At 39.9% G+C, this 23,895-nt stretch overlaps 2 protein-coding genes across 6 annotated transcripts in view; both read left to right on the forward strand.

Annotated features, from left to right (window-relative positions):
• The first annotated feature begins 242 nt into the window (after positions 1-242).
• LOC117821417 (FK506-binding protein 5-like) lies at positions 243-5,235 on the forward strand. Of its 2 annotated transcripts, none has more exons than XM_034695666.1 (5): positions 243-807; positions 2,381-2,865; positions 3,322-3,475; positions 3,931-4,444; positions 4,559-5,235. In XM_034695666.1, coding segments are annotated over exons 1-5 (1,434 nt in total). In that variant the 5' UTR covers positions 243-528; the 3' UTR covers positions 4,561-5,235. The 2 variants fall into 2 exon arrangements, with proteins under 2 accessions (XP_034551557.1, XP_034551558.1); XM_034695667.1 differs by having other exon boundaries at positions 244-807; positions 3,322-3,388.
• A 7,635-nt stretch (positions 5,236-12,870) lies between these two features.
• LOC117821355 (protein phosphatase 1 regulatory subunit 12B-like) overlaps positions 12,871-23,895 on the forward strand; it is a 29,452-nt gene continuing 18,427 nt past the window's right edge. For all 4 annotated transcript variants that reach the window (XR_004632954.1, XM_034695559.1, XM_034695558.1 and 1 more), the window contains exons 1-5: positions 12,871-12,995; positions 13,631-13,721; positions 13,822-14,022; positions 14,110-14,224; positions 16,926-17,056. Coding sequence is in view for 3 of the 4 variants with exons in the window: in XM_034695559.1 (XP_034551450.1) it covers positions 13,888-14,022; positions 14,110-14,224; positions 16,926-17,056 (381 nt within the window). In the remaining variant the exon portion in view is untranslated. The remainder of the gene's footprint in view (positions 12,996-13,630; positions 13,722-13,821; positions 14,023-14,109; positions 14,225-16,925; positions 17,057-23,895) is intronic.

Raw genomic sequence — 23,895 nt, forward strand, 5'->3', positions numbered from 1 at the left:
ATGGTGTTGGGTCAACTGATGGGTATAAGGCCAATTTAAATCAGCCAACATTTTCTTAGAGCTCGGTCATGTCACATCACAACAACAACCCATAGTGGCTGACGACAGAGGTGTGTAACAGCCTCATGAAACATGCAGCTCTACCCTGGCCTCAGCCGCAGTAGAAAATAGCGCACAGCACAGCAGCCGGACGTGTAGGTTTTCCATTAGATGACAGCAGCGCACATGGTGCAGAAAGCTCAGCCTTCACCCCGCTCACTCCTCCCTCCTCTTCCTGAATGGACAAACGCGCTACCCACGGTCCACGCCTCCCTGCCTCATCTTCTCCTCTGCCTCTTCCTCATCAGGAGCTCGCTGATGCAGCTTCTCGGTACTTTATTGCGCGGTGATTGAATCCGGGTCGGTTTTTTGGAGCGCCAATTGAAAAAAGCATCCGCGCATTCTTTGATCCACGCTTTTTTGACCCACCAGCTCCCTGAAAATCACCTCTCTGCCTTACCGGAACATTGTGTCCTTTGTGTGGGGAACATGACTGCCAAGCATCGGAGAGGAAAGAACAACCACAAGCATGAAGATAACTTTTTCAAAAATGATGACATGGAGACAGAAGTGCGCTCAGGAGCGACTAACTACGCGCTCCACTTGGTTTTATTTCTCATGATTGTAATTGGCGGTGCAACTGGCGTGTGGTTCTGTCTCCAGCAGCACCAAACTTTAACCTACTTAACAGACAATCTCATGGGTATGCAGATGAAAATAGTGAAGCTGCAGTCCTCCCATGAAGATTTGCGACAGTCAAGTAGTAAGGTAAGGCATTAAAAATCGCTAAGCAGCATTTTCCAGTCAAGGTTTGATAAGTCATCTAAGTTTGCAGCCGTGGAACTGCATGAGACGCCCCCTTTCATGGCCCGTGACCTTTTGCCCAAGTCTCTTTAAAATTTTCACCCTAGCTCTAACACTTTGGGAGTAATTAGTGTAGGCCTCCACCCATGCACACGTCCACGTTGCCACCTTCAAGTAAGGAAAGTGAGGAGCTGCAGGCCTCTTATCAGATTTCAAAATGCCAAGAGCCTCACTGGAGTGAGCACAAAACGCTGCTATTTCTAACATCCACACAGCTGCTGACGCTTGTAATGAGGATTATTCTTGACCTACTACTGCAGGGACACTTTCTTTATCATTACACCAAACTCATCCAATCAAACTTGTATCAAAAATTATCAAACAAGTGTTTGTTTTATAACACCAGTGAAGAACATGCTTTCAGAGCTGTGTGGATGATGCTGCCAAAATAATAATACACAAGACAGAAGTGTGCCAGGGCTAAATTTAGTCTGAGATTTTGATACCTAACACTAGTTCAGAGGTTGTTTTCAGAATACTGGAAGCTTCTCAGAAAACACAGACAAACTTGTTCCATGTGTATTTTTTTTAATTTTTTTTTTTTGCAATAACACAAAACTTCTAAATGCTGTATTCTCCAGACTCTTATAGTCTCCACTTCCTCTTTAAAGTGCTCTGTCAGAGCTTGAATGAATGACTGTTATGTCACTACAAACTTGAGTTTCACAGCTGCCCTGAGCACCATTTTTTTTTCCACCTAATGAAGCTCACAGAATGTCAGCTATTTGGAAGTTGCTCCAGGCAACTCCAGGTAGACGAGCAGGATTTTTTACATCAATCATCCAAAACAAAAAAGATTCTCTTCTCTCACTCTTTCTTTTAACACAACTTCACATTAGACTCAGGCAAGCCTGTAATGTGGCAGAAAACCTTGCATGAGAACAGCTCTGCTAGCTCAGTCTTGTTACAGAAATATTTCCTGTTCAAGCAGTCAACTCATTAAGCCGCCTCCTCTGTTGCAAAAGTTTTACTGGTTGGTTAACTATCCAGGAGTCAGGCTCTTGGTATACACACAAAAGATGACTAAGTCCACTGCTTACATATGCAAATTATGTTGGTTTAAATGTAAAGTTATGCAGGGAAGATTTACCTAATGATACACCATGCTCTCCATTCAATGTTAAATGTGTGCTCGTATTATTATGGCGACTGAAAGGATCTGCGAAAATAATGGGAGGGATTTTCTTTTGGCATCTGACAAAATTGGAGCAGAAAAAGTTATTCTAAAACCACATCAGTGAATGAAAGCTTTACTTCAGTGACTTCTATGTCCTTACATGAATAAAAAAATGAAATGTTTTTGACAATGGGATTTAGACATTTATGCATCCTATGGACCTGAAATTAAATGTGGTAAATAAATGTTTATTATAGTTTTTAGTAGTTTGGAATCCCCATACACAGAATTTAAGCAACTATCAAAGCACTATCGCAGCCTGGCCATTTCCTCATCCCTGTGTCTGTTTTATTTCTGCAGCCCTTCTCAGAGGGTCTGGAAACCCGCCTGATTGCCCTGGAGGAGTCTTATGCAGTGGCCCAAAAGCAGGTGGGCATGGCCTTGGCTACAGCCGAACAGCTCAGGACGTCTGACCTCCCCGCTCAGGTACTCTCGCTCCACACCGAGATGAAAACCCGCCTAGCTGAGATGCAGCAAGCCACCGTATCTCTGGAGCAGCTGAGCCAGCTGCAGAGCATGCTGAAGGGGAAGAGCGACGAGTTTGACGGTGTGAAGGTTCAGGTGGAGGGCCTGGCCAAGCTAAACGACGATCTGTCCGAGAAGGTCGAAGGCCTGATGGGGAGCCTGGGAGATGCTGAAACAAAGCTGGAGGAGAAAGCGGAACAGGTCGGCACGCTCAGCGCCTCCCTGGACGAGCAGGCGGCAGAGGTGCTCCGACTGAAGACGCAGCTGGTTGCCTATGAGGCTCAACTGGAGGCCAGCACGCAGGAGATGGCTACTGTCAGGTAGGTAGTGGAAAAAGCTGCAGCTTTGACTGTGGAGGAAAATAGCTCACCTCCTCTGACCCATAACTTTATGTTGACTTTGTCAAAGCCTGTTGGCTCCCACTATCTCTGTGTTACTCTGGGTGGGTGCTGGTAGGCCTCATATTCACGTTGGAAGATAGCCCTGATCTGTGCAAACATTTATTTTGCTATGATGATATTTGCAGTTACCTTTTGTGTGTGAGTTGGCATCTTTTGAAGCTTATGTAAACTTGCAACTGTGGTTCACAGGCAAATGTTGGCGTGCCAGACTCAAAGAGAGCAGACATTAGTGCCAATAGTTGAATTGAAGGTGTCGAAACTTGATAGTGCTCCAGATTGGTTATTTTAAATTCCACACACTTCAAATTTGAAAAATCATAAATGTAAACATAGAGAAACATAAAGAAAGTCTCACTTTGATTGTCTTTTTTTCAGAGAGCTGCTCAAGAGTGAAAAGTCAGAGAAGCTGCAGCAGGCCAGCGTGGAGGAGCAGCTCAATACGGTACGTCAGAGTCTGCAGGATCAGAACTCTCAGTCCCACAGTCTGCACTTAGGACTCAAAGATCAGCTGGAGAACGTGCAGAAGCAGGTTAGCATTAGTCCGCTTTTTAAATTTATTTCACTTTATTTTTTAACGAAGTTGAATCTTTGAATTTGAACAAATGAAGCTGGGAAAACTCGACTGAATCAGATCAGAAGTAAAGAGGTCACTGCATGGAACAGACCTATTCAAGAAAGCAGTTTGAGAAGCAGTTTTGTGTCATATATGATGTACCATAAGAGGTCAAATACAATCTATCAGCACACATGGTCCAATTACTATTTCTGTTCCCTGTTTGCCCGTAGGGAGCCATAATAAGATTTCCATCCCATTAAATTGAATGAGCTAATTGCCTGGCGTTGATTCTCTGTTGGATTTGCATCTTCTCTATTACAGGCATCACATAAAGATGCTTGTTATCATCTTTGTCTGATAGCAAACCTGTAAAATCACTGGTTTTCTATGAACTAATCTGAATTGTTCTATTACTCTCCTTGTCTCAGCTGGAGGAGGGAACTCCTGCAGAGTCTGATGATAAAACCGAGGAAGAAACAGCTCCAGCAGCTGAAGTAACCGAAGAAGAGGCACTTCCTGCTGATCAAACTGCTCCTTCTGAGGAGATCGAGGCAGTGGCAGAAGAAGTGGCAGAGGCAGAAGAAGTAGCAGAGGCAGATGAAGGAGCAGAGGCAGCCGCACAGATTGAAGCTCCTGCTGATGTGCAGGAGGACTCTGTGACAGATGAAGCGGCTCCTTCTGAGGAGGCTGAGGCTGCAGCAGAGGATCAGAAAGAACAAGAAGAGTCTAGTGTTGTATCAGAAAAGGAGGATGAGGATACAATAGAGGCAGGAGAGGGGGAACAAAGTGAAGAAGAGGAGGCACCTGAAGAGGAGGAGGAACTTAAGGTGGAGGGGGAAGTGTTTGAAGAGGAAGAACAGCAGGATGTAGCAGCTGAGGAGGAGGCCGAGGAGGTAGAAGAAGGCGAGGAGCCGTTAGAAGATGATTTACCAGAGGAGGAATGTAAGTATGAATGGAATTAGAAAGCAGTTAGAATATTCTAAACATCATCGATCTATTGATAATGCATTAGATAAACAATCGATTATAATATTCTTGTTATGTTGTGTTTTACAGAGCCCGTCGGATTCTATTCCACACATCTCCAGCAAGCAGAATGGGAACTTTCTCAGTCTAAGGACACACTCTACAATATGGCAAATGCTTTAGGGAGGCATTATTGATCGCTGTTGTTTAGGCGCAGTATTCATTATGTGGTTGTTCTTTGAAAGGCAGAAGAAAACGGTTACTAGGTTGAAGTCTTTACCTCAAAACACGAGACGGCTGATGTGTAAGAAAAATAATACTTCAGGATTTATCCGCCAATAACAACCTCAGAAGCCTTAATCCAGAAAATATCTTTCTGCAGAGCCTTTTTCACTCCTCACACGTCTGTACTTAACTGGAAAACAAAAAGCCACGGATATCACAATGCATACACTGTTTTACAATGCACTCGAAGCCATAAATAATGCCTGTTTTGGTGACATTAAAATATGATTCTTTTTACAACTGCCTGAAATGCATTATTAGACTATTTCAGAGGGGTGGGGGACAGTTTCTGAAACTTAATGTATGTCAGTTTACACTGGCAGCACTGCCAGCTGAAGAGCTAGCAAGAAGAAGCATCTTTAATGTGATAAACGAAGATTCCTGAATGTATAAGACAAACTGTAGTTGATAGTACTTTTTTATTTACTTTTCTAACTACTCTGTGGTTCAGTGCTTAAAAAAATTAATGTTGGGTTGATTAAGTTTGGCTCATTGTGTTTTTTTGCACTCTCTACAGCTAGCTGTGTAAATTACAGTGGTCTAAAAAGTCTGGGGTCTCTACCAAGAACTGTTTTAAAAGCATCATCTACTGCTTTTGTTGATTTGAGTCATATTCTACCTTAAGCATCAGAAACAAATAGCAGATGTTTTATGAATAACTTTCAATGTTTGTAATGACATGGGGGGAAAAAAGCTGTTGTCCTTGATTTCAACAGCAGCTCATTGAAACATCTCAGGGATGAATGATTCTTCAGATGAACAGAGAAGTTGAAGCTAAATGAATAGCCTGCGGGTACATTTGTAGGGATATTCTAGGCAAATCATCTGCATCCCAAACAACAATTGGACTGCCATTATACCTACTACAAATCATTGTCAACTAACACATACAGTCTAAAGATAACAGATAGTTAAGGTGAGTTTTGTAGCAGTTTGAACACCACATCTTAAAAGCCAAACCAGTTCTAACACTGAACTGCATCCACATTTCGCTGATAAATAGTCTTAAATCAAGAAATCAAGCGCTACAGTTTCCCATTATGCGCCTTGATAAGCTAGTACAGCAACCCATTGACTGCACACATGAATCAAACAGAGGGACTACTTAATGCTGCAGAGTCATGTTTCTAGTGCAGAGTTTTCCACTTGGACACTGACCTCTAACATGGTCGGAAACCATGCAGGGACTGTGAAATGTGAACACAGAGCAAGGAATTCATGGCTCCTATATCTATGGTCGCCAGATCTCAACCCTGCTGAACATGTCTTAGGACACAGGAGATAGATAAGACTGTCCAAAGACTGCCTCACTGAGATGCTCTTAAGACAACAGGAATAATGTGAATTATGAACCAGTGCTCTGCTGTTCAGACTGCAAGCTGTGATAAGAGCAGGAGATTGACTTATCTAAACAAACAAAAAAAAAAGCACTTCTCAAAGGACATGACTAATGTTTTGTAAAGACAAGTTATAGTGTTCTAGGTTCTTGGTAGTAGAATATAGCAAGGCTTTTTGACATTACTGTACATTTCTTCTAAACAAGAGACTCACTCTTACACATATCACTGCCTAGGATTTGGTTACTATCTATGAAACTTCCCACGTTTCCATGTTTTGAAAATAAACTCTGGTTCTTTTACTTTTGTATCTGTGATTCTGTCTCATCACACATAAATGACAATTATTGAATTACACTGAAAGTACTTGAAAAGAAGAAGCTACCTCATCTCCTCTTTAATTGGTTTTCACATTAGGAACCAATAAAAAACCCTCACATCCAGCAATATGCACAATGCGTGGAACGGTTGTATTAACTGTGAGTTAAACACCTGATAATAGAATCTATATTTCAAATTGCATGTGATGTGAATACCCCTCTCTGGGCAAATGATTTCTTCTTGTATTCAGTTTCCCATCTTTCCCCTGCCTGCTTTCCATTGTTCTCCTTGCACAACCAGCATATGCACAATCTTGTCAACCAGCACTAGCTTAGAACTAACAACCTAGTAACAATGAGGCAGCAGCATTAACTATCCCACCACAGGGCTGCCTGTTAGTGCTTCCTTTGGGTTCATCGTCTTCCTTTGCTTTGTGGTAGTTAAAAATCTGTGAAAAAGCCAAAGCATTCAAGGTCTAAACTGTAAGACTAACTGGGAATCAAGGAATGAAATGACCCTCGGTTTTAAAGTATAGAAGTGGTATTTACTTGATTCAAGTTAAAGTGTTATCTGTTTATCTCTATGGTACAGGTCTGAAGTATTTACATTGATACGTTTTACAATACAAATAGTTCCAAGGGCAACTAAGAGTGCAAATGGTAGTAAGCATGTGCTTTAGTAAAAACACTACATATAGTGTTTTTATGAGAAGCCTTACAATTGCCCAATTGTGTGCATTTATTCTGTTACAAAACCATTCCGTTAGGGTTATTATTAGGGTTAGGGTTGTGATTAGGGTTAAGGATATGATTAGGGTTAGGGTTAGGATTAGGGTTAGGATTAGGGTTAGGGTTATGATTAGGGTTAGGATTAGGGTTAGGGTTATGATTAGGGTTAGGATTAGGGTTAGGGTTATGATTAGGGTTATGATTAGGTTTGGGGTTAGGGTTAGGATTGGGGTTAGGGTTAGGATTAGGGTTAGGGTTAGGATTAGGGTTAGGGTTAGGATTAAGGTTAGGGCTAGGGTTAGGATTAGGGTTAGGGTTAGGATTAGGGTTAGGGTTATGATTAGGGTTAGGGTTAGGATTAGGGTTAGGGTTAGGGTTATGATTAGGATTAGGGTTAGGGTTATGATTAGGATTATGATTAGGTTTGGGGTTAGGGTTAGGATTAGGGTTAAGATTAGGGTTAGGATTAGGGTTAGGGTTAAGGTTATGATTAGGATAAGGGTTAGGGTTAGGATTAGGGTTACGGTTAGGGTTAGAACTAGGGTTAGGGTTAGAACCAGAACTAAACTTAAGCAAACAGAACCAGAACCAAACTTAAGCAACCAGAACCGAACCAGAACCGAAACAGAACCGAGCCAGAACTGAACCAGAACCGAACCTGAACCAAACAGAACCAAACCAGAACCAAACCAGAACCGAACTGGAACCCAACCAGAACCAGAACCAAACTCAAGCAACTAGAATCGAACCTGAACTGAACCAGAACCGAACCAGAACCGATCCAGAACCGATCCAGAACCGATCCAGAACCGACCCTAAACCGAACCAGAACCGAACTTGAACCGAACCAGAACCGGACCGGAACCGAACCAGAACCAGTACTGAACCAGAACCGGTACCGAACCAAAATCAGTACTGAACCAGAACCGAACCAGTACTGAACCAGAACCAGTACCGAACCAAAATCAGTACTGAGCCAGAACCAGAACCGAACCAGTACTGAACCAGAACTAGAACCAGTACCAGAACCAAGGCAAGCAAACAGAACCAACCTCAAGCCAACAGAACCAGAACCAGAACCAACTGAAGCAAACAGAACCAAAACCAGAACCAAACTCAAGAAAACTGAACCAGAACCAAACTCAAGCAAACAGAACCAGAACCAACTCAAGCAAAAATAACTAGTACCAACTCAAGCAAACAGAACCAGAACCAACTCAAGTAAACAGAAACAAGAACCAATCCCAAGCAAACATTATTAATGTCCTCAGTGCAGGTTGGCATTGAGAAAAAACAGATTCCTCAGCTAACCCTAACCCTAACCCTCTCAGAAGGAACAGATAAAGCCATGATACACAGCCTCCCCTCCATGATCTATATCCTATATCCTCACATGTGATTGGCCGCATGGCCACCATGCTGACCAATCAAAACAAAGTTCTGCTGTGAGCAGAGCTGGGGCTGAGCAGTGAGAGCTAAGCAGTGAATGGAAAAAAATGGGAGTCGGCTCTATCTCAACGCAAGCAGGCTCTTCTGATTCGCTATAAAGCATCGGCTCTGAGAGCCACAGCTTTTGATCATGACACATCACTAATGTGTTTAATCTTTGTTACAATTATGAGGGGGTCCTTGGACAATTTTCTCACCTGTAAGGGGTCCCTGGCTCCAAAAAGTTTGAGAACCCTTGCCCTAGAAAGCCAGTTCGATGTCAACACCACCTGACACAGAATGCCCTGTTAGGGATTTTATTCCAGTGTCAATTATTTTTGAAGGTGACAGTTGCATCCATCACACCATGGAAGTGCTTTCTTTTTTTTTTTTTAGATCTTTTAATTTCACCATTTGGTTATGGTAATTAAAAAACACAGCTCAAGAGAAGCATGTCAGTTCCAACTCACTATGAATGCCCTTCTGTGGGATCTGAACCCAAGATCCTTTATTTGGAAGGCAGGAGCCCTAACTACCACACTACAGAGCTGCTTGAAAATTATTCATCTTTGATTATGTTAGTTCAAAAGCACTGCGAAAACTGTAGTGTTAGGAAAGCATATCAGTGCCATCTAACACTGGATGCCCTTTTTAGCACATTCTGGCAGAAAAAAAAAACAGTTGGAGAAAGCCAGATTACTCTTTTCTCCACACATAGAAACCCCAGCCTGGATTTGAACCCTGAAACAGCTTAATGTTAGGTACTAGTGCTAACCACCACACCAGTATCTCCATGTGCAGCACTCACTCATTGGGATTCTTAGACTTTTCATTTCAGTCTGGTAGTTTTAAATAAAAGTCCTCTGTGCAGTGGGAGGATTTCAAACTTTAGGCCTTAGGTTTTCTTTGTACTTTCCAATTCAATCTGAATGTTTCAAATAATGGTTCAAACTCCAGTGTGAAAAGTCACACCAAATCCCTGGATTAGATTGAAACTTTAAAACCCTCTATTGAGAGGTGGAACAATTGCTCATCACACTATCATGACACCTTACTGTGCTTACTTGCTTCAGTGTATTTAGTTTAGAAAGCCAAAACACTTTCACTTCAAACTGGAAAGCCCTGGCTTAGATTGGAAACTGTAACCATTCTGCTGTGAGTTTACTATGCTTGCTCTCATGGATAGAAGTTTGGATTGTGTCAAAGTGGGCTGTCTTTATTTTGAGGTAATATTCAAAGAAATTCTGCCATATAATATTGTGCCTAAAATGCTGATTTATTTCCTATTTCCCTAGCTTAGTTTTCCTTAACAATTTTTCTAATATCCTGTTTTTGCTTCATTGAGGTGAGACATGGTGCTTAAAGCAGCTGTCATTTAATTATTTCAGCTGAGGATGGATGAACTCTATTCGATAGGATAAACCATTTTTGCCCATTTAGTAGGGGCCTCAGAGAGATACTCCACATTTTTTCCACATGGAGTTCAGAACCATGTTCGTTTCGACGGCTAATTGTACTTTTCTGCTGACTGTTATAACTTGGACAGAAAGAAAAACAATAATAACCCATCAAGGCTCCTTCCTTGAGTAGTCAAACCCACATTTCCCCCTACCATGACCGCCATGCATTGGTTTATGTAAAAGTTCTCCAATGATAATGATTTATCAATTTCCTGAAGTTAAGACGGTTTTAAAACCTAGAATTTTGTCAAATCAGACACAACAATTAGAGAGAAACTGTGCTTCTAATCCTGGGAGTGAGGTCAGAGAAAATAACTGGTGTGAGAATATGGGGAATGGGTTTTCTGCCTGAAAGCCAAAGACAGAGATTTGTCATGAATGAATAAATCTATCATTTTTCCACCACATGCAAAGCTCCAATCAAGTTTTAACATGATTGGCTAAGGCAGACTACAAAGGCAAAGCATAGGCAGACTTTGGTCAATAAGGTCCCATGTTTCCTTTCAGTAGGACTTAGAAATGCCTTTGCAGCACACATGTTTCAAAGAACTGAAGCACATAGACCTGCTGACATCAGACTTAGGTAGACAGAAACTCTCGATTGATTATTTGTGCATCATCCTTCTTAATGTGCAGGAAGTCTCCCTCTGCCTCTCTCCCTCTCTCCCTCTCTCTCTCTCTCTCTCTCCTCTCTCTCTCTCTCTCTCTCTCTCTCTCTCTCTCTTTCTGCACTCTCCTTGTTACAGAGTCATTTGGTCCAGCCTCTACTGCTCATCACTGCTGCAGTGTCTCAGTGCCTCAGTCTCTGACCCTCATTGGGGACCATGCAGGCGTTTGTTCCCAGGTGAGTTTCAGAGAGACTCAGTCGTGCTGTTCTACTCTTAGTTCTTGTTTCACCAATTACTTTGTTTCAACTTGACAGGCCTCTAGTTTGGCAGAGCTCCTGGTACTGTTTGTCATCTTAATGTGGAGCAACTGTGCCCTGTTGAGATGCTGTAGGCCCTGAATTAACTAATGTGAGCTTGTAGTTTGTCGCTTTGGGATTGAAAATGTGTTACCCTCTTTGATGTACTCGATTAGCCTTTTTATGTACATTGCTAATTATTAGCTGAAGGATATTATTCTTAGCTGCTGCTGTGGTGTATTAATTATTAACATTGTTGTATTTTGTGGCTTAAGAGGATCACTTTGCTGTTTGTGAGCTGCAGATTTAGTTGTATCTAATGCATTACTGCATAAAACATAAACTCAACCCATGATCGGATTGTGAGAATTAATGCAACTGTTTTCTAGCATCTGCAGTCAGCTCTTACTTGCTTGTGTTTGATCACTTTACAGTGCTGTTTGCACTTAAAGCCTTCAGGACTGTGCACAGTCATGGAGTCCATTCCCTATGCTTTGTGCATTACAAAGAGGAGCGTGCTGCTATCCAGCCTGCTAACTCTCAGTGAGGATTCAGGGTGACTCCACAACAGAGAGATCAATACCAGTAAAAGCGTAGCAGAGGAGGGGAGCAGCTCTCTGGGTAAAACATGAGCCTCTCCTCTGATGCTTGCTCAGCTCTTTCTGTGTCTCTGTGAACCACTGGGCTTAAAGATGCAATGCAATGCAAATGCAGAGAATCTTGGTTCCTACATTTGAAATATTTCTGATAAAGACAAAGGTAGAAAGGATTTAAAAAGCGTGAATCAGGGCAATGCAATGTGCACTGCAGGACCCAGCAAAAATGTGGCTTTCAACAACTTTTGTATTTGTTATTAGACACGTGCAAATTTAATTTGAAATACTACACAATAAGCAAACAGGAACAAATGCAATGCCCATTTATTGATATGTTGCCTCTCACCAAGCCTAAATTATAAACTAGGTATATGGGAAACTGACAGAAAGATCCCTGCTAGTATATGATAACTACTATGCTGAAAAAGGTTTAGCATATCTATTTCAAACCTTTGTATCAGGTGCAGTATCATTTAATTTAAAGTGTGCTTCCATTGTGCACATTCTTCAATAAAGATGTGTAAAATCTCATTGAAAAACACACAATATGTAGACTCAGGGGAATATATTGCAGGACATTTAACTGAGCAAAGTTCAGGCAGGCCACAAAGTCAAGCGTTGATTTTATGTTCGCCGACAGTTCAGTCGATTACCTTCTACTCATCTGTTTGGCTAATATGAAAAAGGGCGTTCTATTTAAGCTGCTTTAACCTGCCTATGCTTCCTTCTTCCTCCTCAAACCGCTTTGCAAAATGCCTCTGCCACCCCAGCTCCTCCTATTTATGCTGTGTGTGATTCTAACAGTGTCATGTGTAATGTCACTGGTGCCTGCTCTGTTCTGTACCCTGGTCATTGCTGCTGCTCTCCCTGCCTTGTCTTTTCATGTATGCACATAAAAGAGAAGATAGATGGAAGAAGGGAAGAGAATAGTAATTCTCTTTGACAAGAGTGTATCATGAATTGCTCTTGTTTGGTTTGATATTTTCTTTGCTCGAATCTGACTTTGATTTCCTGTTTTATTTTGTAGATTACCTTGTGCTTTATTTCTTGTTCCCTTCCTGTTTATATTAGTTTGGGTTATCCTTATGTCTTCCTTGTGTTGTTTTCCTTGTGTGCGTGTATTTTCCCTGGTGTCCCTAAGTTAAATCTATTGTACTTCCTGTTTAATTTTGAAGTTCTTGACCCCTGTGTGTCTGGTTTGTACTTACTTCCTGCCCCTGTGTTTCCCTCCTCCTTGATTGCACCCTCATTAGATCCACCTGTGCCTCGTTGTCACACCTGTGTCTTATTACCTTGTGTATTTAAGTCTCTGTGTTTCCTCCCTTCTGTGTCAGTTCATTGTGTCATCTCATGTGTTACCTGCACCTATCCAGCCCCAGTGTTCTTTGTGATTCCTTCTTGTGTTCCCTGTGGTTCCCTAGTGTTCTCAGTTGGACTATTTTGGATTTAATTTTCTTGGCCTTTTTAAGTAAGATTTTGTTTCATCTTTTGCCTTTTATTTCTTCACGTACTCTTTGTTCTATTACCAATCGTGACAGAGTGGTCCTGACTGAAGTTATGGTTTTTCTCTGCGTATTCAGAAAAGAATGTGTTGAGATGCAGTTCTGGTGGTTAAAGGTCCCTAAAAAGGTTGACTCAGCAAAACTGTTCAAACACCCTTAAGTTATGCAGGATTTGACCCAAATCTTATGTTCTATTTTTAAGATGATTACAGTTCAGTACACCCTGTATGTTTGTTCCACTCCTACTGAAATTAATGCAGCAGATAGCAGATTTGTAGTTGTTGTTCTTTGAGTAAAAAAATACATCGCATTGGTAAATAAATATAAATTGACATGGGAAGTTCTCTGGGGTCAAAACACAAAATGTGAAAAAAAGATAACTGATAAATGCTGCGCTACTTTTTTGGGAGCAGTAATAGAGAACAAAATTTACACCATATTACATTAACTAGGTTGTCTTTGACTGTCAGCGATTTTATTTGAGCTTGGTTTTAGTCTTTTAGTTCATTTAGTCCTAGAGCAGTTTAGGAAGGCAGCACCATGTTTCATCTGTATTATCTCAAACCTTCACATTGACACTTTTCTTTTTGCTTCTTCCCAGGTCGTATCTGACCCCGGTCAGAGATGAAGAAGCAGAATCTCAAAGGAAAGCCAAGTCTCGTCATGCTAGACAGACCCGCAGGTCGACACAGGTAAGAAATCAAAAGGCTGTCAGAAGTTCAGGTCGTATTGGAATGTGTGTCAAAAGTTGACATGACAAAGATGCATTAAAATCGTTTGAATATCTTCCAGGGTGTGACTCTGACAGACCTGAAAGAGGCTCAGAAGACCATCAGCCTGCCTCCTCATGACAGGCAGATGGAAGAAGGAGGGATTCTGGATGAAAGATCCTGTTTGAGGAAAAGCTCTGCAGATGACAAGAGAGTCAGAACTGACATGACAGAGCCCACGGGAGCAACGGAGATCAGTCGGAAGTGGAGCAAAATGGACGAGGTTAGGAACAGATATTCATGCAGACTTCAGATAAGGCTTATGGTTTCAGAATATCTAACTTGTGAATTTATTTTCTTGCATACTCAGGAAGGGAACATTGACACCAGGTTAGAAACAGTTGCTGAGGGCCCAGCTTCAAACCTTTCTTATTCTTCAGCTGCTGAGTCCTGTGGCCTGACATACTGCAATGATACCTTCAGAGGTCAGAAAAACATCAGGACTTTTTATGAGTTTGTTTGTTTCGTGCTTGTCTCTCCAACACTAGCTGCTATGAGGGTCCCTCTGACTCCACTGCTCTGTGATGTACTAACATGTTAGTAAAAAATGTATGTATGGAACGCTTCCTTTTGCAACAGACTGGGCTCACACATAGAGGTATTACCATGAAGCACGTTAAAGCACCAAATGTGTCAATGGCAAAAGTGTTTTGGGATGAATTGAACACTCAATATGCCCAACTCTGTGCTGGAGCTCTTTTAAGTGATGTGGTATGAACTAAAGAGGGGTCTAGTTGCAAGGAAACACCAAACACCACCAATGCTGGTGCATTTGTTTTACATGCTGTATATGTTATTGTCTCCCTAACAGAATCAAGGTGGGAAGTGGAGACTGAAATTTATGAAAGAGGGACACCACACTTGATGTAAAATTCCAACCCAGAAGCTTCATCTAAAGATAAAACCCCTAAACTGTTGAAAATAAAATAAGGTTAACAAAAGGGGACAGGAAACCCAGGCCCATCGTACTCATCTCCCTTTACCTGAGCATTTATATATGATGTGCAGCAGGGAAAGGGAGGAGGGTGACAGATCTGAGCCTTACCGAACAATTCAACCATGTTTGCTAGATCGGTGGATCCCAAAATGGGGAGATCATGGGACTCTGATGGGAGGTTGGAGATGCCTGAAGTAATGATAATAAAATAAAATGAAATAATTCCAAATTCTAACTATATTGTAAAAATATACAAAAATGATAGTTCAATTTAAAATAAAATAATGCACATATAAAAGTGTAATCAGTTTTCTGTTTCTTTGCTGCCACATGAATCTAAAAGGGTTTTTTGACATCAACAAAAGCATCAGTAGCAGCAGGTACATCTACAGCAGCACAGGGTCACAGCAGCATGTGCACATAGGTTGGTTTATTTTCTGCAGCCCAGCTAAATTAAGTATTTTAAAGTTGACATGAAACTCAGACACCTCCTTATGGAATACTGAATGTCCACTTGACTGAATGATAATAATAATAATAATAATAATAATAATAATAATAATAATAATAATAATAATAATAATAATAATAATAATAAAATAATAATAATAATAATAATAATAATGATAATGATAATGATAGTAATAATGATAGTAATAATAATAATAATAATGATAATAATGATAATAATAATGATAATGATAATGATAATAATAATAATAATAATAATAATAATAATAATGATAATAATAATAATAATGATAATGATAATGATAATGATAATGATAATAATAATAATGATAATAATAATAATAATAATAATAATAATAATGATGATGATGATGATGATTGATGATGATGATGATGATGATGATGATGATGATGATAATGATAATAATAATAATAATTATAATAATAATAATGATAATGATAATAATAATAATAATAATAATAATAATAATAATAATAATGATGATGATGATGATGATGATGATTGATGATGATGATGATGATGATAATGATAATGATAATGATAATAATAATAATGATAATAATGATAATAATAATGATAATAATAATGATAATAATAATGATAATAATGATAATAATAATGATAATAATAATGATAATAATAATAATAATAATAATAATAATAATAATGATGATGATGATGATGATTGATGATGATGATGATGATGATGATGATGATAATGATAATAATAATAATAATTATAATAATAATAATAATAATGATAATGATAATGATAATGATAATAATAATAATAATAATAATAATAATAATAATAATAATAATGATGATGATGATGATGATGATGATTGATGATGATGATGATGATGATGATGATGATGATGATGATGATGATGATGATAATGATAATAATAATACATTTTATTTGGAGGCACCTTTCAAGTCACCTAGGTAACCTTACAGGGAATAAAATCAAGAACATTCATCATCAAAACTAAATAATAATATGAAATTAAATTAAAACAAACAAACAAAAAAATGAACAAAAGAACAACAGGAGATAAAACCAAAACATACCTAGTGTAAATTCACAAGAAACACAGAGGACACAGGGAAGAGTCGCAGGTAAGATGCCTCAACTAAATGCACAGGGTAATCAACACAGGTGTGACACAAGAAGACCACAAATAACACAGAAACAATGAACAAATCTTAAAAGTAACTCATGACAGTTGCTTCATTCTAAACTTGAAGATTACTCGTATTCTACTTTAGCCTTTTATAGATTACTAATACTATAATATAGTTGTTGACTGTTGTTTTCTTTCGTGTTGTTCTAAGTTCCATTTTTGGATCAGTCTATTAGTGCTTGGATGCAGCTGTGAGCAGCATTTAACCTTGAGGGACAGTGGGGGGGTTGCCAAACTCTGGCACTGTCATTTTGGGGGTTGCTCGTTGAAAAGGTTGGGAACCCATGTTCTAGATTTTAAGATGGGGAAAAAAGAAATAATGCACAATTTTCAGGAAATGGACCTTCCAACATGAAGTTTGGTAGAATAAAAAGAAGTAATTTATACTGAAGAGGTAAACTGTGCTGAAAGACAGAGGGAACTGCGTCTTTTTCACTTTTATTTCAGTACTCTTTTTTTACTATCACAGAGAAGCTTAATTTTCCCTCCATCTTTCCTTCTATGTGCAGTCGGTGAGAGATGGTGGAGAGATGAGAATCAGAACCCTGTTGATGAAACAGCACAGCCCAACTTTACAACAAAGCAGCAACAGAGGCGGAGCTGCTGGGATGCTGAAGGATCAGACTTCAACTCTTCAGAGGTTTGTGGAAACTTCTTTAACAATCACAGGAGGCCACAGAGAAGAAAAATATGACAAGAGCTATTTTGCTTGATGATTCCCACTGTTGTTTTCCTTTTGTGCCACTAGATGGAGCCAAAAGATATCCAATTATTTTGTTTTTCACACCTGTGTTCACAGATATTTACAGTTGACTTAATTCTAAGTACTGACTGATACACTGAGATCCTTTGAGAATGATGTGATGTATTTAAGTACATGAATTGCATCTTTTGGCTATTGTAAAAAAAGATAATTAAGAATATGTCGTATTTATGAAAAGGCATAATGATGACAGATATTTTACATCTTAATGCCCCATCATTTTCTGCTCAATATTCATCGGCGTCATTGTTTCATATTCACGTCCTGTTTCCCCCTCGCCTGAAGCCTTAGTAATGCTTCAAAGGCAGCTGAGCTCAGATCTCTGATGCAACATTTCAAGATGCACGGCAATCGTGGATGTGAAGCATGTGTTCAGAGACTCTTTTTAAGTAGAAGTGCTGGATAATGTCTCACAGAAAGACAGTCCTGCCCCCCTTTTCTCCCTCCGAGTCGCTTTGCTTCTTCACATCACATGGCCGAGGTGTCTCAGCATTCCATACCTTATTGGGCAAAAGTGAGACGCTCTCGGCTCGGTCTTAGCCTTGGATTTGGAAGGGATTGACTTTCTTATGCTCTTTCATTCTCCACCTGTGTGCTGCATGTGAAAAACCCTGACCCTGATCCGCATTGCTAATTCCTTCAAACTGGGTGCAACCTGGCAATTCACGCAGTGGATATTCTATTTGTTTGTCTTTCTAAAACGGAGATAAAAATAGACGACACAGAGAGCAGGAAGCAGAGGTGACACAGGAATGATAAGGCAGCCGAGGGTGACTTTTACAAGATTATACAGTACAGTATGAAAGGAAATTGGTTTCCCTGTGAGCCGACTCAAGGCCATTGGTTCAGCTGTCCCCCATGGTGGAATCTGACAGAGAGATCTGTTAGTAACATGAGAGTCTCTCAGCGTTACAGAGAGGACTATATCGGTCTGTGATAATCATACCGAGCAGCAAGGTTTCATCAGAAGCATGACAGGCGGCCCATCATCGTGGCCGACCTCTACATGACTCCATGATGATCGGAGCAGATTTTCCACATTGATTCTGAGCGACTGAGAGAGAGACAGGTGTAGAGCAAGTCACTCAGAAGATTCTGCTACTTTAAGATGAAACTGAGAAGACAGGACTTTCCTTCCAGCTAGTTTTTCTTCTACAGTGCAACTAAAATCTGGGTGGGGATTCAGCGATTAGATCATTCCTTCTTTACCAGATTAAGTCCAAAATGGAATAAACTTAGTGGTTATTTTTTTGTATTCATTAATTGCAGACAGGCAATATCTGGTGGAAAGTCCTGAGACAATAGGAGTGAGGACAAGACAGGGGGAACTCCAGCTCAGATCAACTCTTAATAAAACCCTCCAGGAGCAGTTTTCAGTTTCCAGTAGATTGTCTCTGTAGATCAATATGTTTTACAAATCTGTTGGTTATCTAAGATGGCTATTATCTACAACTGAAGATTTTGGACCTGACATGATCATATCTCAAACCATCTGCAAAAACAGAGCTGTGTTGATACAATACAGGATGGTCAAGGTACCAAAGTATGAACATAAACCTCTCAGGATGAACTTAAGACTAAAGTAACAGCACAAACCAGCTCATCTTAGTTACATCATCACGTTTTGGTCACTCCCTGTTTTGTTCTCTTTCTGTGTTTTGGTTTCATTTTTCTCACTCCTATCTCTCTTTGAATGTTTTTTCGCCCTGAGCATGGATAAGGGAGTTAGGGAACAGCAAGGCTCTGCAAACCTCACTATAAAAGGAATACAGCACAGGCTGGCTTGTGCAGGCCATGAGGAGAAAGTGAGAGGGGGCTGCAGGGTTGTTTAAAGGAACATTACAATATTCTCATGATTTGTCTGTATTGGTAATAATGAAGTTGCAGCCAGCATCTTAAATGCTTAACCCAGCTTTAAGACTAGTTACAGGAAACGACTAGCCCTACATCTGCTGATCAGCACCTGTGAAGGTAATTTCTTAACACCATATATCTTGTTTGTTTAAAGCTCCTAAATAGAATGGACCTGGTCTCAGTGGCGTCACCAATTGGTATCTGAAAAGGAGTTCTGAAGCACATCAATGGTGGTTGCCATATTGGGGTTGACTCAACCTAGCTTTTGATGAACTAGCAAGAGGCAGAGTCAAAGAGGAGGAGATGAAGAGGGCCCTCAGCTTTCTGGCTTATAGTCACAATATGTCCACCTGTCAGTGAGGTCAACCAAGACTCCTATTATGCACAATTATTCAAAAACTTGTAGTCTTATTATCTTCCATACAAGTTAATTATAATAATAATCAACCACATACAGTGTGTACGAATAAATTCAATATATAGACCAAAACATTTTTTTGTACCAGGCTGTAAACATGTTTAATTGTGCTGTAAAATTTGGCATTTTAACATGGGTGTTAATGGGGTCTCATGGGCTTAAGGAGCCAGCCTCAAGTGGACACTTGAGGAACTGCATTTTTTTTTTTTTTTTTTGCACTTCAGTATTGGCTTCATTTCTAAAATCCAAGGTTGCTGCTTGAGCTCTTATTTGGAACGTCCTGGTTTGTGTTAATTTTTGCACCCCCTGACAAGTCTTATCTCTTTCCTGTTTATTCATCCCGTATAAGTAGTGTCCCTGCTTATTTTAATTTTTTTTATTTTTTTTTTATTTTACCTTTATTTTACCAGGAATAGTCCCATTAGGATACAATGTCTCCTTTACAGGGGAGTCCTGGCCAAGACAGCAGCATAAAAAGTTTCACAAATAGAACAGGACAAAACATATGGTGACAAGTAACTATTACGTCGATTTATAAATTAGCAGTGTTAAGCTCTCAAACATGTGCACAAGCTGATCAGATCCTCTTTTATCCTAGTTTTGAAATCTTCCAATCGAATTAAAGAATCCAGTTTCAGGCGACCCTGAAGCTCAAACCAAGAAGAGGGAGCGAAGACATTAAAAGCACTTTTACCAAAGACAGAGCGAGTCAGAGGAACGACAAAAAGAATACTCAAATGTCTCACTCATCATGAATTTTTCGTGGTAGAAAATGTAAACAAAGGCCATCTCAGCCGTGTGAAGTCCGGGGCAAACTCAATAACATCTTCATGAAGAAAGCAAAGATTGGTGAAAGTGATGAAAATACAATTGAACTGGAGATGAAAAATAAAAGTTTTTCCTCTCTTTGTGCTCTGCTGCCACTCTTTCAATCACTTTATCTGATGCCTACCCTGCCTCACTGGTTTCAGGGCTTCAAATTTATAATGTAGAAATAATCAGTCTTTTGCTGATGGCTTCCCTTGCTTTATAGGTCCAAAAGAGGCATCAGTGTTAATTTCAGTCTGTTGAATAACTAGCTTAAAATCCCTCATAGGAGCTTTAAAGGAAATCATTTTAGAGCTTCCTGTTTCAATAAATGTCGAATACTCTACTGGGGAAAAAAAGCAATTGAGGCTTTTCCCAAAGATTGAAGCTCATCAATTTTTGTAGGTAAAGAGACAAAACATGCGATTTTCAAGATCCTTCCTTTAATTCATGAAACACTATATACAGGCTAGGGATTGGCTGGGGTATGAGGGTATAGGTCTGAAGTCCTACGCCATCTCCTGCCTCAGCATTGCAACAACCGCTGTAAACCCGGACTGATTCTCTTTTCTAAACCGGTTAAATTTGTTACCTCCATCTTTGATCTTTGATGAGCTGTTTTCCCTGTTTCTTGACATAAAGGTAGCATCAACCACTCAATCTTACTTTGATAGAAAGTAAATAAGCCAAGTCCTCAGAATGATTTCTCTAACGAGGTGGTGACTTCCTCAAAAGATGTATCAAAAACCTTCTTTTTTTTTGCAGAGCTCATTAAGGCTGCGTGATGAGCCATGGGGCTAAATAGATTCAACATCATTTGGTTCAGGGGAACCTGGCACAAGTACTCTGTGTTAACACTCACACTAACAGCACCCCTCTCCATCACACTGCAGGGCGCACACAGTTACTTGACACCTCTTGGTTGATGATGGCTCCTCAGGTAATACGCCGTGTTGACCTTTCACAACACAAACCACTGCAGCTCTTCCTCTCCATTCTGGCTTTGTGCTCCACCTCCCCTTATCCCCGTCCACATCAGTGGACAATTTTAGCCCTTGGTGCCGAGTGCTGCCATAGCACAGCCTCTGGCTGGCTGCCAACACTGAAGACAGGAGGGAGAAGAGGGGGAGAGGAGAGGGTACAAGGGGGAGGGGGACTGGGAGGGTGACCAAGCAGTGAAGGGAGAGAGAGAGAGAGAGAGAGAGAGAGAGAGAGAGAGAGAGAGAGAGAGAGAGAGAGAGTGTATAACTTTGGGAAACATTGGAAGAGGCAGCATTGGGAACAAACTTTTCTCTCTTGGCTGCTTCCTTTTGGACTTTTTCACATTTCATCAGAGACTTCAGTGTTGACAGAGCGGAAACAAGATATGATCATTTGTTTGCTTTAACTCAACAGTTATTTCTCTGTTTTGTGATCAACAGAGATAACTTTGTTTGGGTTTTTTTTGCATTTTTATCTGATTATTACTTCACTGTCTGAACACTGAAGATCTGAACTCCTATCAAACTTAGCTGTCGCTCTCTGCAGAGTACGAAGCTGGACTAAAAGCACGTACACTCTCTTTAACGTACACACCTGTTGTTGCTGAGGATTCCCTGGAAGCACAGTCATGGGCATCTGCGTCACTCTTGCTTGAGGGAATCTGTGCGTCCGTGCAGCTTTTAACTGGCCGTGGCCTCGCTGTTTCTTACCGTAGAAGTTGACCTGTGAAAAGAGGGCAGATGTGGAGGGAAATGTCATCATACTACCCGCGCTCCAAGGACGTGAGTCGCACCAGGAAGTCAGTGACAGAGTCACCACCGTCCTCTCCATCCCCAACAGACAAAAACTACAGAGTAAGATCAGGAGGTTTCTCCTGCAGATTTTAATCTTTGTGGTTATCTCTGTGTCCTTATTTTAATGTAAAAAAGCTGCATAAATGTATGATTTTTATAGAAGTGTCAGTTCATTTACTCAGCATCTTAACATCTAAGATAACACTTTATTTCCTGAAAGTGTCAGAGATTGATCAATGAACAAGATTATTATAGGAAATCTAAATTGATGACAGCACAAACTGCAAAATAGAGCTCCAACAATTAAGTATCAACTTGTTTTTTGAACGTGAATCAAACTATATTTCTGACAATTTTGTTTTCAGTAAAAATACCAAATTTCAGCCTCTTAGATATGAGCAATTGTTGCTTTTTAGATACAACACATTATAGACAATATAATGCATTAATATAAGAAAAGGAAGGTTGATTTGCAGAATAAAACAGCTTTTAAAAATATATGAATGTGACACCATGTGCCCTGAAAATAGCAAACATTTTATTATTTCATTAAAGCTCCTGTAAGAAACTCTCTCTATCAATTTTGGCGCCCCCTGTGGACAAAGTGATACCTCTAAAAAAACTGCTTATCTTATCCTGTACATGTGTGAGTTGTGTTTTGCTGCTTTTATTTAAACATAGAGTACAGCATATCACTCATGATGAAAGTCTGAAAAAGTATAAGGCTTTCGGTTGTCGTGCTGTAAATTGCCTTGCCTGACAGCTACCTCCACACAGCACTTACAGACGTTAAAATATGAAAGAAGAAACTGTCAATCTTTTTGCAAACAGTCTAATTTACTTTTATGGATCATTGAAAGCCGTCACCATTTATTTCAGTCTGTTTTATAAGCAGTTAAAAACTCATCACAGGAGCTTTAACGTTTCCTAATTCTGATGTAATTATGTGCAGTTAGGATGAGTAATTGACCTCAGCTGATTCACTTTAGTGCTTTATTGTAATGATGAAATAATTATTGAACCACTCATTATTGCACTTTATTAGATGTCTTGTAAAAGAAAGGCGAGTATTCTCTCTTCGGCTCTGACAGTCTGACCAAACGTTCTGGAAGAGACCTTCGAATTAACACATTCCTTGTGTAATTTCCTGTTGTGTTTTTTTCTGTCTAAGTGGTGTATTCTCATGGGCGTTGTTTGACTGTTGTGTTCATGTCAGAGCGGCAGACCGAGCTGAACTCTGTGTGTCACAAACACATTTAAAAGGACGGAGGAAAATGTCAAAAATGCAGCACATTTTTCCATATATATATATAACATCATGCTTTACCCTTCAGACTCTGCCTTTAAAGTAAGGTGAATGGTTCCAGTCGATGCTGTCACTTTTTCTGCACTTTTCTCCTACAGTGTCAGCCTCTCTGTGCCGTATCCATGGTGAAACTCAGGAATTAATTTTCCATGATGTCAGCCCAAATCTGATCGCAGTTTTCATGGGAGAGAAAATGTGATGCAGAGGGGCGTGGAGTCAGATTGACGAAGTATTTTTAGATCTCTCCAATGTTTTGATGAGAACAAACCTGGTCCTCTTTAGTTCAATACAATCTGTGTTACAGCTGTGAACCGCAGGAAATATAAACAGGAACACATTTGCATAATTGGATGACACTCATCTTTTGGCAGATGTTCTCAGAGATGAAGAGAAGCAAAGTTTATTTACTCAAGTATTGTAAAAGTGAGGCACTTGAGCTGTAACTGAGTATTTCTGTGTAATGCTACTTTAGATATATGGGGAATGAACTGTACTTATACAGCCCTGTCTCCAGTCTTCTGACCACTCAGTGCTTTAACATGTCCAATTCACCCAT

This window comes from Notolabrus celidotus, chromosome 11 (assembly GCF_009762535.1).
Source record: "Notolabrus celidotus isolate fNotCel1 chromosome 11, fNotCel1.pri, whole genome shotgun sequence".
Taxonomy (NCBI): domain Eukaryota; kingdom Metazoa; phylum Chordata; class Actinopteri; order Labriformes; family Labridae; genus Notolabrus; species Notolabrus celidotus.